At 39.5% G+C, this 18,509-nt stretch overlaps 1 protein-coding gene across 6 annotated transcripts in view; it reads left to right on the forward strand.

The window, feature by feature from the left end:
- MAPK14 (mitogen-activated protein kinase 14) overlaps positions 1-18,509 on the forward strand; it is a 76,251-nt gene that overhangs the window by 33,360 nt on the left and 24,382 nt on the right. For all 6 annotated transcript variants that reach the window (XM_061397997.1, XM_061397998.1, XM_061398001.1 and 3 more), the window contains exons 3-8: positions 677-735; positions 13,579-13,690; positions 14,466-14,495; positions 14,811-14,858; positions 17,393-17,507; positions 18,068-18,139. In XM_061397997.1, the coding sequence (XP_061253981.1) occupies positions 677-735; positions 13,579-13,690; positions 14,466-14,495; positions 14,811-14,858; positions 17,393-17,507; positions 18,068-18,139 (436 nt within the window). The remainder of the gene's footprint in view (positions 1-676; positions 736-13,578; positions 13,691-14,465; positions 14,496-14,810; positions 14,859-17,392; positions 17,508-18,067; positions 18,140-18,509) is intronic.

Consider the following 18,509-nt stretch of genomic DNA (forward strand, 5'->3'; position numbering starts at 1 on the left):
TTAGTTGAGGCAGGATCTTCACTGAGGCATGCGGGATCTTTTGCTGTGGCTCCAGGGCTCGGTTGCCCCATAGCACATGGAATCTTAGTTCCCCAAGCAGGGAATGAACCCAAGTCCCTGCGTTGAAAGGCAGATTCTTAACCACTGGACCATCAGGGAAGTCCCAATAAATAAATTTTTAAAAAATAAAAAAATGATCTTAATATTTAGAATGTTATAAGAATAGTACCAAGAATATACTGAGAGGATATATTGGGGCTTTAAAATGTCAGTTTTGAAGATTATATAGTAATTTTCATTGAATAATACTATTTTAAAAAGAAAAATGATACTATAGCAACAGTTGTAAAAGCACAACTTTTTTCTGTTAATCGTTAAACTATTAGTGCCTGTGTAAGTTGAGTCCTAAATCTTTTTGCTTCCTGATAAGCTAATGGCTATACGTGACTAAATTCTAAAGACATGAAGATTTTAATGGTTTATTATGAAAAGTGATGTTTGACAAATAAGAGGCAAAAGTATAATTTGGGTAAAACATGAATTGGAGTCATTAAGTATATGAGGATGTGACGTTACTGAACTAGGAGCAGGATTTAATAGGAATTATTTCCTATTAAAATAAATGGTGGATAAGTTCAATATTTATTTGCTGTTTGATTTTTATGTTTTCTCACAGGTAATTGGTCTGTTGGATGTTTTCACACCTGCAAGGTCTCTGGAGGAATTCAATGATGTGTGAGTAAATCTTCTGTGTTTGCCTTCTCAGCTAGAGTTTGACGATTACCAGCCCATTTTTACTCTTGAACCACTTTGCAGTATTAGATTTAGATTCTTTATTCCTGTCACCCAACTCTTCTGGGGGATGGGGGATGGATACAGAAGAGTGCATTTGGGTGGTATATATTCGTATTTTCACCATCTCAGGCACGTTGTTCCCTATTTGGAGAGACAGTGGTGGGTTCTGGCAAGAGTTCCACGGAGAAGAGTATAGGGAGTTTTTAGCATGATTTTTATTCTCAAATTGTCTGTCCTAGCTTTTAAAAGGGTATGTCTACATCAGGAAATGTAGTGGAGCCCCGTTCCATATGGTTTCTTCCATTTCTTTTATCCTATGGGAAATACATGCTGATCTTTGAAGTATTGGATTTCTGTTCAGGGACAAGGGGCCAGCGTCACGAGTTTAGACAGCTGATAGATAGTGCTGATTGCCCCAGTTTTGTGACCATCTCTGTTGCCTTAGCCTGGAACACCTGGAAAGCAGGGCCTGAGATTCTTGGGAACCAGTAGTCAGGGTCTAGGGAAAATGAAACAGGGAAGGAGAGAAAGCTGCTATGAGAATACGTTATTAAGTTGGTCACCATTGTGGGCAACTGGGATGAAAATTACCAAGGTCTTGTAGAAAGCTGTTTGGAATGCGGCTCAGATGGGAGCGTTTACTCACTGGCTCCTGACTGCACTGGCAAGAGTGCCCTCACATGGGGCAGTAGTGCCCTCACATGGGGCAGTAGTGCCCTCTCACATGGGGCAGTAGTGCTCTCACATGGGGCAGTAGTGCCCTCACATGGGGCAGTAGTGCTCTCACATGGGGCAGTAGTGCCCTCACATGGGGCAGTAGTGCCCTCACATGGGGCAGTAGTGCTCTCACATGGGGCAGTAGTGCTCTCACATGCCCAGGTTGCACATGTGTGAGTGCACAGTAGATTCCAGAAGGTGTTGTGGGAGTTGCTCCTGTGTGAGTTCTCTGTTGTTCCTTTCCCGAAATCTGAATTAGCATACCTCCCTCTGGTCCCCAATTCACAGATAGGCTATACCATACAAGAGAAGGAACACCTCGAATTCAGAGTTACATGTTTTGTCCTATTGAAATTTTGGTATTTCTGGAAAGGATGACTGTTGTGAGAAATTGCAGACCCTGGCTGCCCTTCCACAGCCTCTACTCTCTGTTGACGCCAGGGATGAACTTAACTCCACCCATCCTGAGTTCAGTTTCTCCTTCCCTTATCCTAGGCCAAGTGCCCATTTCCCAGAGAGCAAGCTTGGCAGGTGGGGGAGATATACTATGTTTGAGCTTGTGTGTTCTGTCTAATGAAAGGGGAAAAGAAATGTAGAATATTAAATAGAGAAGGAGGAAAGGTAACAAAAAATTTCCCACCACTTGAGGTTAGTTTAAGGAATGTGATATGACTGAGAGTAGACGGTGAGAAAAGGGGAATCTGGTCTAAGTGCAAGAACTCCCACCCACATTAACCTTGATCCTGCTGATGAAAGTTTGAGACTCGAGCAAAGGAAGGGAAAAAAAGATAATAACTAAGAACATCTGTGCTTCCTGAGCCCTGCTTGACATTACTATAAAGCCTCCTTACTGGGTGCTACCCCAGCAGGGGCATGTGTGTTGCAAGTTGTTGAGTCCTGCTGTAGACTGTGCTTGGAGAAGAGAATATTGCAACTGCTTTTTTTTTTTTCTTTACATTAATTAATTTTTACTTTTTTGAGGAATTAGTTTTTTAGAGCAGCTTTAAGTTTACCACAAAATTGAGAGCTTTCCCCATTATCAACATCATTCAACAAGAATGATATATGTGTGTGTATATATATATATATATATATATTTTTTACCAAGAATGAAGCTATTTGATGCATCATAATTACCCAGAGTTCATAGTTTATTGTATTGTACGTTCTATGGATTTAGACAAATGTATAATGTCATACCATTATAATATGTTACAGTATATTCTCACTGCCCTAGGAATGATGATTTTTTTATATTCTATGTGTGGAAAAATTGCTAAAGTATTAATAATATACTTGGAAAACATTTGAATCAGGATTGAGCTCTAGCTCAAAATGTTAGGTGTGATGAGGATTGACTTTTTTCTTTTTTTAAGAAAGGAATTGATTTGTTGACCTGGGCTAATGCTGTATTTTGCCTCTCTCAGGCATATGAAAGTGGATTACGAGCCTGTTTTCCCTGTGTCAACAAGCATATAAGGCTTGTGTCTTTGAGAGGTTAAGTTTTATCCATTGTAGGGCCTGTTGGCTCTTTTATCCTTTTGAAGGCCCATTGACTACAAGCATACCCATTGAACAGAAGTTGCATTTATTTCTTCATTCATTCAACAAACACCAAGCAGGAATGTATTCTTTCTACTTAACGGGAGCTAGGTTCTATTTACTTATTAATTTCCAGCTTTATTGAGATATAACTGCAATACAACACTGTGTGATTTGGGTCATGATTCTTTATAAACAAGATCTTAGTTCACCTGTCGGGGGCAAATCTCAGTACTGTGTGTTGAGTGTTAGAACAGGGCTCAGGATAATCAGAAATACTGGTCTTTTCCCTGATGAAAGCACAATCTTGTTGGGGAAATAAGTTAAAGACACTTTTGGAACCAGTTTAACAGTTGGCTATAAGACCTTGGACAGGTCACTTTGCCTCTTTGGGTCCCAGTTAATGTCTGTAAAAGGATGAAAATTGGGGGGGTTCACTTCTGAAGTGTTTTCAATCCCAGAGAATCCGTGAAAATATAATGATGAACCTAAAGGATATCTTTTGGGAAATGTTTCATTGTTATCTTTTTATGATGTATGTATCACTGAGAAAAAAATTAGTGCTCTTTTAAGACTGTGGTTATTTCAGTGTTTTCCAAAGTCATTTTGGAATTTGCACAGGAGGTCAAACATCTTCACTGACAGTTGCAGAGTGTGCAAATTTAAATACTTTGAGAAAACTGGTATATCGTAGGCTCAGTGTTATGCAACACAGTACCTGCACTTCCTAAACGCATTCAAATGCACATTAAAATAGCGTAAACGAAGACTGAGGCTCAAATGATTCTGCAGGCTGCTGTGTTTAGAGCAGACAGTAATTTTGAACAAGAATTTTCTGTGCTAATTAAAATCTCTATTTTGCATATTTATAGTTGGCTTTAAATCTTGTGTTATGTGTATTTGTCCCTTTACATTTCAGTTAGCACTTTACATTTATCATACACTTCAACTTGTTCAGTTCAGTTCAGTTTAGTCGCTCAATCGTGTTCGACTCTTTGCGACCCCATGAATCGTAGCACGCCAGGCCTCCCTGTCCATCACCAACTCCCAGAGTTCACTCAGACTCACGTACATCGAATCGGTGATGCCATCCAGCCATCTCATCCTCTCTCGTCCCCTTCTCCTCCTGCCCCCAATCCCTCCCAGCATCAGAGTCTTTCCCAATGAGTCAACTCTTCACATGAGGTGGCCAAAGTACTGGAGTTTCAGCTTTAGCATCATTCCTTCCAAAGAAATCCCAGGGCTGATCTCCTTCAAAATGGACTGGTTGGATCTCCTTGCAGTCCAAGGAACTCTCAAGAGTCTTCTCCAACACCACAGTTCAAAAGCATCAATTCTTCGGCGCTCAGCCTTCTTCATAGTCCAACTCTCACATCCATACATGACCACTGGAAAAACCATAGCCTTGACTAGACGGACCTTTGTTGGCAAAGCAATGTCTCTGCTTTTGAATATGCTATCTAGGTTGGTCATAACTTTTCTTCCAAGGAGTAAGCGTCTTTTAATTTCATGGCTGCAGTCACCATCTGCTGTGATTTTGGAGCCCAGAAAAATAAAGTCTGACACTGTTTCCACTGTTTCCCCATCTATTTCCCACAAAGTGATAGGACCAGATGCCATGATCTTTATTTTCTGAATGTTGAGCTTTAAGCCAACTTTTTCACTCTCCTCTTGCACTTTCATCAAGAGGCTTTTTAGTTCCTCTTCACTTTCTGCCATAAGGGTGGTGTCATCTGCATATTCAACTTTTTACTGAATTTTAAATTTCTAGTTATTTAGGCACCCCACATACCTTCATCTGTAAGACTATACTTTTGAGAAGGGAATAATAAATAGGTGGTGAGTTCTGATCGTTAGAAGCGATGTTCAGTCACAGAATCTGATAGACCTGGTGTTTGGAAAATGTGGAGTTAGAAGATGAGTCCACCAAGTTGTTCTTGACTGCCATGTGATGTGGTTGTACAGATTACAAAATTTTATAAGATATAGCTAGATATTTTTAATGATTAGATATCATTTGGACATTTCTGTTTGCTTCTTGATGGTAATATTTGGCAGGAGGTGGCATGCATATGCCTTAGTGAAGTCACTCAGTTGTGTCCAACTCTTTATGACCTTATGGACTGTAGCCCACCAGGCTCCTCCATCCATGGGATTTTCCAGGCAAGAATGCTGGAGTGGGTTTAGCCATTTCCTTCTCCAGGGGATCTTCCTGACCCAGAGATCAAACCCGGGTCTCCTGCATTGTAGGCAGACTCTTTACCGTCTGAGCCACAAGGGAAGCCCTATATATGCATTCTGCATTCTGCAAATATTTACTTGCCAATAGAAATCCAGAATCTTGAAATAGCCAAGTCTTTGCATACTATTTTCTGCCATTCCCCCCCTTATTTTACAGCTTCCCATCCAGGGTTTGTTACTCCCCTTGTTACAGTTCCTTATCTCTCTTGGTGAAAAGGTGTGGAAGTGAGATTTTCGATTCTACTGTGATTTAGCAGAAGACCTATAACAGGGTCAGTCAGCAGCCATTGTTTTAGTGAAAGCCAATGGACAGATAATTACCTAGTTTATTTAGCCATGATTGCTCAACTACTAGGTGCAGCCTTTTATATCAGTGTAAAAGTTGCTGATTATACTGAATAGGTAAAGGACATTTCTAGATTTATATTTAAGTATTCATTCTCTGGAGAATGTAGCAAATAAAATAGACATGATCCTTGATGATAGATTGAGACTCTTTTTAATTGGAGAGAAGAGCAGTTTAAATGACCAAACAAAATAGAGGGTGGAGGTTCTGAAAGATCCTGCATGATTTTTGCTCCTGTACACTCTCTGACCTCACCCAGTACTTTCCCCACTCACTCTCTCCATTCCAGCCGCTCTGGCTTCTCTATTCTTCCCTGAATACAGACATCCACATTCTCGGTAGGACCTTTGCCCGGCTTTCTAGTGTTGACTTGAAACACTCTCCCCACATATCCACATGACTGGCTCCTTCATTTCCTTCAAGACTCTATGAAAGGTCATTTCATCAGAAGCTTTTTTCCCCCTCACCATCCTAGCTGAAATACTACACTGTCGGGGCCTACTCCTTATGCTGCTTGTTCTTAGCAAATTTTATCATCATGTGTTCGTTATTCTCTGTCTTCTCCCTCTAGCTTGTAAGTTCTATTATTAGAGCAGGGAGTTTATTTTCTTTCTTGTTCAGTCTTTGGTAGTTATAAATTTTCAGAAGTTGAGAGAGATGAACTGAATTATTTAATACCACAAATAAAATTGTACATATCTTAATTCTTTTTGGCTCTATTTCTAACTACATTTTTATTGATCGGAGCTCTATTATTTGGATATTTGCTGACCCTTCTTGAATAGACACGATGTCAAAACTAAAGGCCTTTAGTTGCATATGGTCTCATTAATAAGATGAAGCATTAAATGCTTACCTACAATAACTTAAAAGGACAAAGTCAAATTGGCCATGTCATAGCAGTGTACAGGGTATTAAGTGATCTCAGACTATGAGAGAACCTTAGTGGAGGAAAACCTCTAAAGAAGGTAATAACTGTATTTGAAGAAACAGATGAGTAAGGATTTTATGTAGAGCTTGAAGTATATTCCAGATAGTCAAAGAAGGAAATGTGTAAATTATACAGAAAAAAGAGATTTCTGTGAAATGGAGACAATTAAAGGAGTAGATAACCCTTAATTTTTCTTTTGTACTTGAATAAAAATTGTTACTAAATTCTGATTTTGTATGTGTGTGTATGTGTGTAGCAGAGGAGAGTTGTTTTCCTAATTTGACTGATTGGCATTGTTGGCTTGGAAATAGTGCTTTCCTCCATCACTGAAAGAAATTCCTAGCCCAGTGGCTTGAACTTACAGAAATACTTATTCTTTGAAAATAGGTTGAGTGCTCAAGATAGGTAATACAAGAACAGAAGCAACCTGGGAGAAAGATGAATGAGTTATCTGTATTAACAGTTATATTTGAAATTTATATCCTTATCAGAGAGGTCTGCTAAAATGAGCATAGAGAGTTGGTAAAGCATGTAGGTGTCGTCACAGACTCACCTTTGAAATCTAAACAAATTATACATCCTTTAAGAAAATACCGTTCCATTTTTGTCTGATACAATCAGTAAGATGCCCTCTTTTTCTCAGATTAGCTGTTGAAAAAGGTAAAGCAGCTTCAAGGTCTGGCTTTTAGTTTGAGACCCTCAAGAAAACTTTCCCTAATTAATTGCTTCATAATCCTGGGTTGTAGCCCTCCCCTGTGTGTTCTCCAGCTCCTTGATGCCCCCTTTTATAGTTCTAATCATGCTCTATTACATGTGTATATAGGCCTTCCTCCTATCTAAATTCTGTATCTTTTCCACTGTTAATACTCCCAGTGCTTGACAATAAGGATTTGTTCATGGAGCAGTTGAACGAATGAATAACCTTGTGCTTTCTAGTTTATGACTCGTTGGCAATCTAGTTGTCTGAATTCATGCCCAGTGCATTCTCTTTTGACTAACTTTTTTGTTTTATCCTGGAATATAGACCATACGGTAATATTTTGAGTCTGGTTTGTTTGTTGCAGGTAATGTAGGGGGCACCTTTCAGTAATCTCCATGTCAAATGAGGAGAGTAGTTTGTTGTGAAATAAACTGGCTAAGCTGCCTACCTGGCTGCTGGTGCTTTTACCCCTTACATTAGAAGAGTCTGGTCTGTTTACCAGATAAGATCTTTGGCATGAGTATCTCAGTAAGATATGCCCTTTCCTGGTCTTACTAGTAATGCTATATGAGTTGTTCTGGGTCATTCAATTCAGTGGTAATTGAGTGCCTGACATCTGCTAGACAGTGTTTTTAGGTACTTTAGATACTACACAAACAAAAAAGAGCCCTGTCCTCCTTGAACATTGTACAGATAGATAGCAATAAACAATGAGCATGTAAGAGGAAATTGGATAGCATTTAGCAGGCAGTAATGCTGTGGACAAGAAGAAAAGTAGAACAAGGAAGAGGGATTATCGGGCATGTGAGGGCAGGGAGCAGAGACAATTTTCAAAGGGGTGGTAAGGATAGACCTCATTGAGAAGGTGAATTTTAAGGAAAATTTGAAGAAGTACAAAAACTAGACTTGTACATATGTGGGAGAAGAGCATTCCAGGCAGAGGGACGAGCCAGTGCAAAGGTCCTGAGGCAGAAGACTGCGTGCTGTATTGGAGCTGCAGCAAGGGGACCTGCATGGCTGGAGTAAGGAGGCCAGTGTGGAGCTAAGTGAGCGCAGGGGAGAGAAGCAGATGAAGAAAGGAGAAAGATTACTGGGAACAAGATCCTGGTTCATGTATGGGTTTATCTGCCGCTGAAAGGAATTTTGTCTTTAAGTGAAAGAGAAGCCTTTTGAGAAGAGTGAGATGATCTGTTTTTCATTTTTATAGAATCACTCTATCTGCTCTTTTCATCCAAGAGTCATTGGATGTATTTCAGAAGCATGTCATTACAAATTGTCAATCTTTATGATTATTTTAAATACTTTGTTTTAATATGGATATGCTTCTTTTCCTTTCTGATAATTTCTTTGTCAAATAGGGCCAACAGAAGTAGAAATGCCAAACTATAGATTTTTTTCTGCATAGTTTCTTTCTGATTGTATTATGCTTTAAAGGCGGGGGAGTGGGGGCAGTAGAGTAGGAGTCTTCACAGTTGTATGTTTTCCAAGAAGTGATTAATAAATGAAGCTCTGCAAAGGGTGCTGTCTAGAGTACTGGAAACCGCTTATTGTAGAGTTCTGCCTTTTTGTTGTTACAGTACATTTTACTTGGAGAAGTGATCATTTATGCTTTTTGTAGTTTAAGTTTAAAGGAGACTATCTTCCCAAGAAAAGTGGCAAGCAGAATTTGTATCATCGGGCTGTGAAATCATATTTTCAGCCTTCAGCCTAATAAAGTCCTACTTACTTAATTCCTTTTTAAATGTGGGGGAACTAGATAGCTTTCCAGCTCTTGGTTGGATTTAATTATTGGAAGTGTATGAACACCAATGGGGCTTCCCAGGTGGCGCTTGCCTGCCAATGCAGGAGATGTAAGAGACACAGGGGTTGGGAAGATCCCCTGAAGGAAGGCATGGCAACCCACTCCAGCATTCTGCCTGGAAAATTCCCACGGACAGAGGAGCCTGGTGGGCTATAATTCATAGGGTCACAAAGAGTCAGACATGACTGAAGCCACTTAGCATGCACACGTGCATGAACACCAACAATAATAGGCACGTCTTGACTAAAATGTAATTAAATTTGCTTCCCAGGGACTAATAGTGTAGAAAGTATGTGGCATCTATTAATGCTCCTTTGGGATTGACTTATTTAAAATGTGCCTACCTACATTTTCGTCACACTCCCTTGTTCACTGCTTTTAAAAGTTGACGTGTCTTCCATAAGCATTCGGTAACTTTTCATGACACTTGCTTTTGTCCACTGTTGCAAAATTTATTTCGAAAACCTTGCTGTATGTGATGAGTTGGAATTTGACAATTGGTTGTCTCGGATTGGTCTTCTGGGCTTCATGGAAACAGCATGTAGTGATTAGGTTAGTTCCTGCCAAACAGGTCTGCCATGAATAATGTGGTTCAGTTGGTTTGACTGGAGCCTAGGAGCAATGTTTGACAATTATTACTGTATAGACTGATTAACCTTATGTACTTACATAATGTCTTGACAGTCTCTTGCTGTCTGGAAATTTTAGTGATAAAATGGATGCGGTCTCTGATGAGAGGGCATTTAAAGGGAATTACATGGTGGTGGAATATTCCAACCAAAAGCATACGCTCTCTCAGGCTGTGCAGTCAGTGGTCTTCTGACTATATAGAATTTCTTGAGTTGTTGGTAACTATTTAAACACAATACTTAGACTTAAAATTACTCTTTGCTTTGGTAATACTGCTTAACACCTGTCTGAACTAGCACTGCCAGTGTAGACTTAAGATCTTTAGGTTTTATTTCAAGACAAATTAAGATAGACTCTAGAGAGAATCACACAGAACAGCATTTCTTCTGTTTACCTTTTCTCCTCAAAAATAAAATATTTTTGAAAGTTGAAAGAATAACCCTCTCACTATTCAGTGTCATAAAATGTAATTATTTGCAAAACAGTCTTATAAAACAAAAGTTGGATTCCCTTTTCCTTAACCTAAGCCTTGCAAATTTTTATAATTGGTATTATGGGTATGGTAACTATTATCCCAGATTTTCTGAGGGAAATCTTGATTCCACAGTATTAACCAGTTTTTTGCAGTGTTCTCATATTTGCTGGGTTGTGTATCAATCTGGGATTAAAAATACAGTGATTGATTAGGATGCTATGTTATGCTAAGTCACCTCAGTCATGTCTGACTCTGTGTGACCCCATAGACGGCAGCCTACCAGGCTCCCCTGTCCCTGGGATTCTCCAGGCAAGAACACTGGAGTGGGTTGCCATTTCCTTCTCCAATGCATGAAAGTGAAAAGTCAAAGTGAAGTCGCTCAGTCGTGTCCGACTCTTAGCGACCCCATGGACTGCAGCCTACCAGGCTCCTCCGTCCATGGGATTTTCCAGGTAAGAGTACTGGAGTAGGGTGCCATTGCCTTCTCTGGATTGATTAGGATAGAATATTGCAGTATTTGTATAACTTAAATCATTCTCTTGACTTAAATTCTGTGTCATCTAGAAGAACTTGGAGGCTGTATGGGCTGTGATTTAAGATCATGGTCTTTGAGATCAGACCAGTTTTGGATTCAGCCCCTGACATGACCTCTCTTTTAACCTTGAACAGATAATATATACTTGTTTTGTCTGTGTTTCTTCCTCTACAAAATGGTAATACTAATAAAACTTACAGAGTTGTTGGGAAGAGTGTATGAGACACAGGCATAATAAATAGTGGTTGGCATGGAATAAGCACTAATGCGTTTGGTTATGTTATGTTGAGCTTGGAACATCCCTTAAGTCAGAACAACCTTTATGAAAACATTTCAAAACATCCAGCATAGTTTAAATGACGTTTAGAGTTATCTTTGCTCAAGGCAATATAAACAAACATGCAAGTTTTAAAAATATGAAGTGCTGGACTTCCCTGGTGGTCCAGTGGTTAAGAATCTGCTTTGCAGTGCAGGGGACATGGGTTCGATCCCTGGTCCGGAAGATTCCACATGCCTCGGAGCAGCTAAGCCTGTGCACCACAACTACTAAACCTGTGCTCTGGGGCCGTGTTCTGCAAGAGAAGCCACCACAGTGAGAAGCCTGCACACCGCAACTAAAGAGGGTAGCCCTCGCTTGCTGCAGTGAGAGAAAGCCCACACAGCAACAGAGATCCAGTGCAGCCAGAAATGCAATAAATAAATAATTAAAAATCTTTAAATATATATATATATATATATGAAGTGCTAAAATCTTAAGGTTACATCTATGCTAAATCCTATTACTCTTCATGAAATTGTGAACTGACCATAATAGCTGAACAGTGAAATTAAGAAATAGGAAAAAAAAATTCTTGTTTGAGGAAAGAAAGTAATAAATATAGTGGGGTGTGTGTGAAGACAGGTCATACACATATATAGCCATGTAAGGCATTAATAGTATATTTAAATTGCTGGCTTGGTTTCTTTTCTTCCAAATTTATCAAAAATAAAAATGGAATTTGCTGGTGTTCCAGTGGTTAGGACTCCACGCTTTCATTACCAAGGCCCTGGGTTCAGTCCTTGGCTGGGGAACTAAGATCCTGTAAGCCATGTGGTGGCCTAAAACAAACAGACAAAAATAACATATTAAAAAAAATAGTAATTGAAGAGAAATGAAATCAGACTCTCTTTTAATAGCTCAGCTGATATACATTCCGCCTCAGGAATGGGTAACGATTCTTCTAGTAGATAAAACCTAACCGAATTTTTAAAAATTCCACTTGTTTAGTACTAAGTGTGGTTTTTATGTTCCCACAGCAGTGTGATACAGTAATGAGTGGGTGGGGCACTGCATCTAGAATATCTGTGGTAAACCTGTTGGGCTTGAATGTCATCATTCCCTAATCCTGTGACGTGAGGACAGGATGAAAAATATGCAGCGCCGCACCTGTGAGGAGAAACTAGAACGTCTGACTGCCTTGTAGATAAAATATTTCATTAAAGTAAGTGCAGGAATATTGTCAGTGGCCAGCATCCTTTTTCCAGTCATTCCTAAAAAAGAAGAGTTATAATTTGAAAATTTAAAGATATTTTTATTTTTTTTTTAACCAAAGTGTAGTTGATTTACAATGTTGTGTTAGCTTCTGGTATACAGCAAAGTGATTCAGATATATATAGTAGTTTGTATCGGCTAATCCAAAAACTCCTAATTTATCCTTCCCCCCCTGCCTTTGGTAATCATGTTTGTTTTCTATGTCTGTGAGTCTGTTTCTGTTTTGTAAGTAAGTTTATTTGAAGATACTCCTATTTTAGACCCTGCAATATGAAGTGGAAAATGTAACAGTGGATTTAAAAATATGGCCATGCATTTAGTTATAGCGTACATTTCTCATGCAATAATATCGTTTTTAAGAAAACTGATGCAAACATGGATATCATTCCAATCTCCATCTTCTCTTTTTTTCTTTAATAATTACTTTTATTTTTGGTTGCACTGGGTCTTTGTTGCTACACTAGGACTTTCTCTACTTGTGGTGAGCAGGTGCTGTTCTTCGTGGTGATACACAGGCTTCTCGTTGTAGTGGCTTCTCTCGGTGTAGAGCACAGCCTCTAGGCATGCAGGCTTTGGTAGTTATGGCTCACAGGCTTTAGTTGCCCATAGGATGTGGGATCTTCCTGGGCCAAGGATCCAACTCGTGTCCCCTGCATTGGCAGGCAGATTTTCATCCACTCTACCACCACAGAAAGTGTGAAAGTGTTAGTCATTCAGTCGTGTCTGACTCTCTGTGACCCTATGGACAGTAGCCCGCCAGGCTCCTCTGTCCATGGTATTCTCCACATAAAAATACTGGAGTAGGTTGTCATGCCGTTTTGCCATACCCTTCTCCAGGGGATCTTCCCAACCCAGGGATCGAACCCAGGTCTCCTGCATTGCAGGCAGATTCTTTACCAACTGAGCCACCAGAGAAGCACCCGCCACCACGGAAGTCCCTGCTTTTTTTTTTCTCTTGTCTTTAGAGAACGTAGGAAAAGATGGCAAGTTGGAACAAGTATAAAAATTTTTAGAAAAATAGACGACAGGCAGTAAAGTTAGAACAGTGATGTTGAAAATGAGCCCTCCATCAATAGTTACTAAGCTTTTAGCTGTCACTGTGGTACTTATTGGAGAAGGAAATGGCAGCCCACTCTAGTGTTCTTGCTTGGAGAATCCCATGGACGGAGAAGCCTGGTAGGCTGCAGTCCATGGGGTCGCACAGAGTTGGACACAACTGAAGCGACTTAGCAGCAGCAGCAGTGGTACTTATTGAGTGGACTTCTGATAGTCTTATGAAGATCAGAGCTTCCTTAAGGTTCTGGATTATTGTATAACTCTCCATTAATTTTTAGGTACCTGGTGACCCATCTCATGGGGGCAGATCTGAACAACATCGTGAAATGTCAGAAGCTTACAGATGACCATGTTCAGTTCCTTATCTACCAGATTCTCAGAGGTCTCAAGGTACAGACTAATAATTTTCAGAAATGAATTCTCCCTCTTTCCCTTCTATTTAGGGCTTAAGGGAAAACAAACAAGACTTTTCTCATGGAAGATTTAAAATACAATAATCACAAGTACAATCGTAGTATAATGAACCCCTGTGTTTACTCAGCAACCACAATTACCAAAATACAGCTAATCTTGTTCCTTTCCTATTCCCCTAAACCCTGGATTATTTTAAGGCAAGTCTAGACCTCATATCGGTCCACCCCCTTGATACTTCTATATAGGCATGTCTGAGAGTTAAGGTCTCTTCATTACATCTAAACAGTAATAATAATTTCTTGATATAATCTGATATCTGTTGAGTGTCATGTTGAAACTTTGAAAATATCCTCAAAGGGGTTAATTTGAGGGTTAAAAGGGGGGGGGTGGGAATATCCTCAAAGGGGTTAATTTAAAAACAGTGTTTTTAAATTAAACCCCCTTTAATATTTAGCAACTTTGAGTCCTTATTGTGCTCTAGAGCACCCACCAGAAAATAGGTTGAAAGCTGTATTTCACTCATACTCCAGCTCTATGAATAGAGTTGATGGTACAGAAATCATAGTTATGGTCAGAGTATAGACTACTGATAATTACTTGTTCTGATTTCTAATCCTGCTCTTAATTCTAGCATTATTGACTCATAAAAAAGTAAAAACGCACTTCAGATATGTCATATAATATGATACGAGGTTGGAGATAACTTTTTCTTTCACTGATTATTTTTGTGTGTGTGTGTGCTTTTTCACAGTATATACATTCAGCCGACATAATTCACAGGGTAGGTATTGTATTTTGATTACATTATTGGGATGGTCGGTGGGGAGATAGCAAGATCCTAGTCTAAGTATTTTAGCTATTGAAATATTGACTGATTGCAACTTTACTCTAGGTTTAAACTAAGTAAAGAAAGAGGATGTATAGGTTTTTTGTTTTGTTTTACCTATTTAAGGCTAATTAGAACTAGGTAGTGACTATAGAATGGAAATTGTTTGTAGCTGGATCAAGTCTTTTATGTTTAGCTCTTCATCATTACCTTTAGGGAGAGAATTCATCAAGCATCATAAAGTTGATCCTGTCCTCTCTTGCTTCCTAGGACCTAAAACCTAGTAATCTAGCTGTGAATGAAGACTGTGAGCTGAAGGTAGGATGAAGTGACACTGGTAATTGTTTGTTTCACTTTGTAATTATATGTTTGACTAGCCAGGCAAATTTATAAAGGGAATGAATTTATAAAGCCATGACTTTTTATCTGGAACTTCATATTATATTGTCCTTAGGAATATCATTAGACTTTGAAATTTAAACTGGAGATTTATTTAGTAAGCTTTAGTTTGAGTGATATTGAAGGTAGTATCAGGTATCTTGTTTTCATTCTAAAATGAAGTTAAATTAGAAATTTAATATATTAGTGATAAAAAAGGAGAATTATAGTATGAATACCAAGAAAGCAGTCCTCTTGAGATAAAGCTGGTTTTAGAAAAGGCAGAGGAACCAGGGATCAAATTGCCAACAGCTGCTGGATCATGGAAAAAGCAAGAGAGTTCCAGAAAAACATCTATTTCTGCTTTATTGACTATGCCAAAGCCTTTGACTGTGTGGATCACAATAAACTGTGGAAAATTCTTCAAGAGATGGGAATACCAGACCACCTGACTTGCCTCTTGAGAAACCTGTATGCAGGTCAGGAAGCAACAGTTAGAACTGGACATGGAACAACAGACTGGTTCCAAATAGGAAAAGGAGTACGTCAAGGCTGTATATTGTCACCCTGTTTACTTAACTTATATGCAGAGTACATCATGAGAGACGCTGGACTGGAAGAAACACAAGCTGGAATCAAGATTGCCGGGAGAAATATCAATAACCTCAGATATGCAGATGACACCACCCTTAGGGCAGAAAGTGAAGAGGAACTCAAAAGCCTCTTGATGAAAATGAAAGTGGAGAGTGAAAAAGTTGGCTTAAAGCTCAACATTCAGAAAACGAAGATCATGGCATCCGGTCCCATCAGTTCATGGGAAATAGATGGGGAAACAGTGTCAGACTTTATTTTTGGGGCTCCAAAATCACAGCAAATGGTGACTGCAGCCATGAAATTAAAAGACGCTTACTCCTTGGAAGAAAAGTTATGACCAACCTAGATAGCATATTGAAAAGCAGAGACATTACTTTGCCAACAAAGGTCCGTCTAGTCAAGGCTATGGTTTTTCCTGTGGTCATGTATGGATGTGAGAGTTGGACTGTGAAGAAGGCTGAGTGCGGAAGAATTGATGCTTTTGAATGGTGGTCCTGGAGAAGACTCTGGAGAGTCCCTTGGACTGCAAGGAGATCCAACCAGTCCATTCTGAAGGAGATCAGCAGTGGGATTTCTTTGGAAGGAATGATGCTAAAGCTGAAACTCCAGTACTTTGGCCACCTCATGTGAAGAGTTGACTCATTGGGAAAGACTCTGATGCTGGGAGGGATTGGGGGCAGGAGGAGAAGGGGACGACATAGGATGAGATGGCTGGATGGCATCACTGACTCGATGGACGTGAGTCTGAGTGAACTCTGGGAGTTGGTGCTGGACAGGGATGCCTGGCCTGCTGCGATTCATGGGGTCGCAAAGAGTCGGACGTGACTGAGCGACTGATCTGATCTGAAGAGAAAAAAAAAGGCAGAAACCCACTCTTTCAAAATAATTCAAACAAGAGATAATCTATAAAGAGCAAGCAGCTCTGGAATTTTTTTCTTTGTTTCATTTCTCATGTTACTCAATTATTTGGAAACAAAATTTACAATAAAATGCAACTTTTTAAGTGTACATATGAAAATTTTTATAGCTCTGTAACCAACACGATTATGATAAAGAACATATCCATCCCTCCAGAAAGTTCCCTTGTGCCCCTTCCTAGCTAGTCCCCACCCCTCTACGCCTACTTTAGACGACCACTGATCTGCTTTCTGACACTAGATTTATCTTTTCTGGAGTTTCATACAAGTGGAATCATACAGTATTTTTCTGTGTGTGTCTGACTTTCGCTTAGTGCAGTATTATTGAGATCCATCTGTATTGTGTGTATCAGTAGTTTATTCCTTTTTGTTGCCAAGTAGATCCATTTTATGACTGTACTACAGTTTGTTTATCTATCACCTGTTTATAGACAGGGCTTCCTTGGTGGCTCAGCCATAAATAACCCACCTGTCAGTGCAGGAGACACGGGTTCAATTCCTGGGTCTGGGTCGGGAAGATCCCCTGGAGAAGGAAATGACAACCCAGTCCGGTATTCTTATCTGGGAAACACCATGGACTGAGGAGCCTGGCGGGCTGCAGTCCATGGGATTGCAAAAGAGGCAGAAACAACTTGGCAAGTAAACAAGACAACTGATAGACACAAGTGCTTTTCCCCTCAGAGCTGTGTAAAGCTGCTGTGAATATTCGTGTTCGTGTGGAACATATATTTTAATTGCTCTTGGATAAGTGCAAAAGCAGAGCATTTTTGTTTCATTTTTTTGTAATTTCATTTTTTTAAATTCTTGCTGTGTTCCCCATGCATTCTAAGCACGGACCAGGAAATATGTTATGCAGATGCTTTGTTGTTCTTGCTTTTTATTATGTACTACAGTTTTTTCCCTCCTGCTTTACAAGCCTTAAGAGTTGGACTGTTCAGTGCCTGATTGCTCTTTTCTCATTAGATCTTGGATTTCGGACTGGCTCGACATACAGATGATGAAATGACAGGCTATGTGGCCACCAGGTGGTACAGGGCTCCTGAGATCATGCTGAACTGGATGCATTACAACCAGACAGGTACTCCTTGAACTGGTTACTTAGGGCCTTATTGATACCATGTTAGGTATATTTGGGGTTCCCAGAAGTGGAGATGGGGGAGTAGGAGGGAACATTCTTTTTCTTCCCTCAGGAAACATTTAAGTCTACAAAAAGAGGATATTTCAGTTGCTCAGAGAAAGTAGGGTTTTTCAGACTCTGTGATTTAATTGGCTTTTTACTTATTTTGAACATATTCTTTCATATTCATATTCTACCTGAAGACATTGGGTTCATAATATTAACTTTCAATATTACTTGGGAGAATCCACCATTTCTACCAGTAAGAAACCTTTGCCCCTTTGTGAACAGCTTATTTCTCTTGCCGTAACTGTGTTTTGACCTAGCCCACCTATGAAGCCCTTTAATTTTGGTGAAGGTTTTAGCTTATTTATTTGTATAAAAATGTTGAGTATGAGTGTTGAACTTCAGATACCTTAAATATTAATTAGAGTGTTTCAGCCCCAGCTGTAGTTCCATTTGTAGCCAAGTTTGATAAGAGTGACTTTGTATATACTTTTATTTCTCTTTAATTTTGCCAGTTGATATTTGGTCAGTGGGATGCATAATGGCCGAGCTGTTGACTGGAAGAACGTTGTTTCCTGGTACAGACCGTATCCTTTAAAAAGTTTTGGGTTCTTGTTTCTTGTCTGTATTTTAGTGTCCATGGAAGTGTATCGCTTTTACCTGTCTCTTGGAAGGACTTAACGTTACTTGTTTCTATCGTCCATTGTGAGATCTGCCCTCCTGCAGAGTATCTTGCCTTGCCAAGAAAGAGGCTGCAATTTACTTTTATGATTTGGGAAAGTTCCTCATAATCTGGCAAACCTTTAAAATCTTTCATATGTCACCTTTTTTGCTGCAGGTTCCTTATTAATCTTCCCACAGCCATTCTGCAACTGAGTATGTTGGTGAGAAGTTCTAAACCTCAATGACTGGTTTAGTCTGTCTGTACCAACACTCAGTGAGCACAAGATATAACCA

This window comes from Bos javanicus, chromosome 23, assembly GCF_032452875.1.
Source record: "Bos javanicus breed banteng chromosome 23, ARS-OSU_banteng_1.0, whole genome shotgun sequence".
NCBI lineage: Eukaryota > Metazoa > Chordata > Mammalia > Artiodactyla > Bovidae > Bos > Bos javanicus.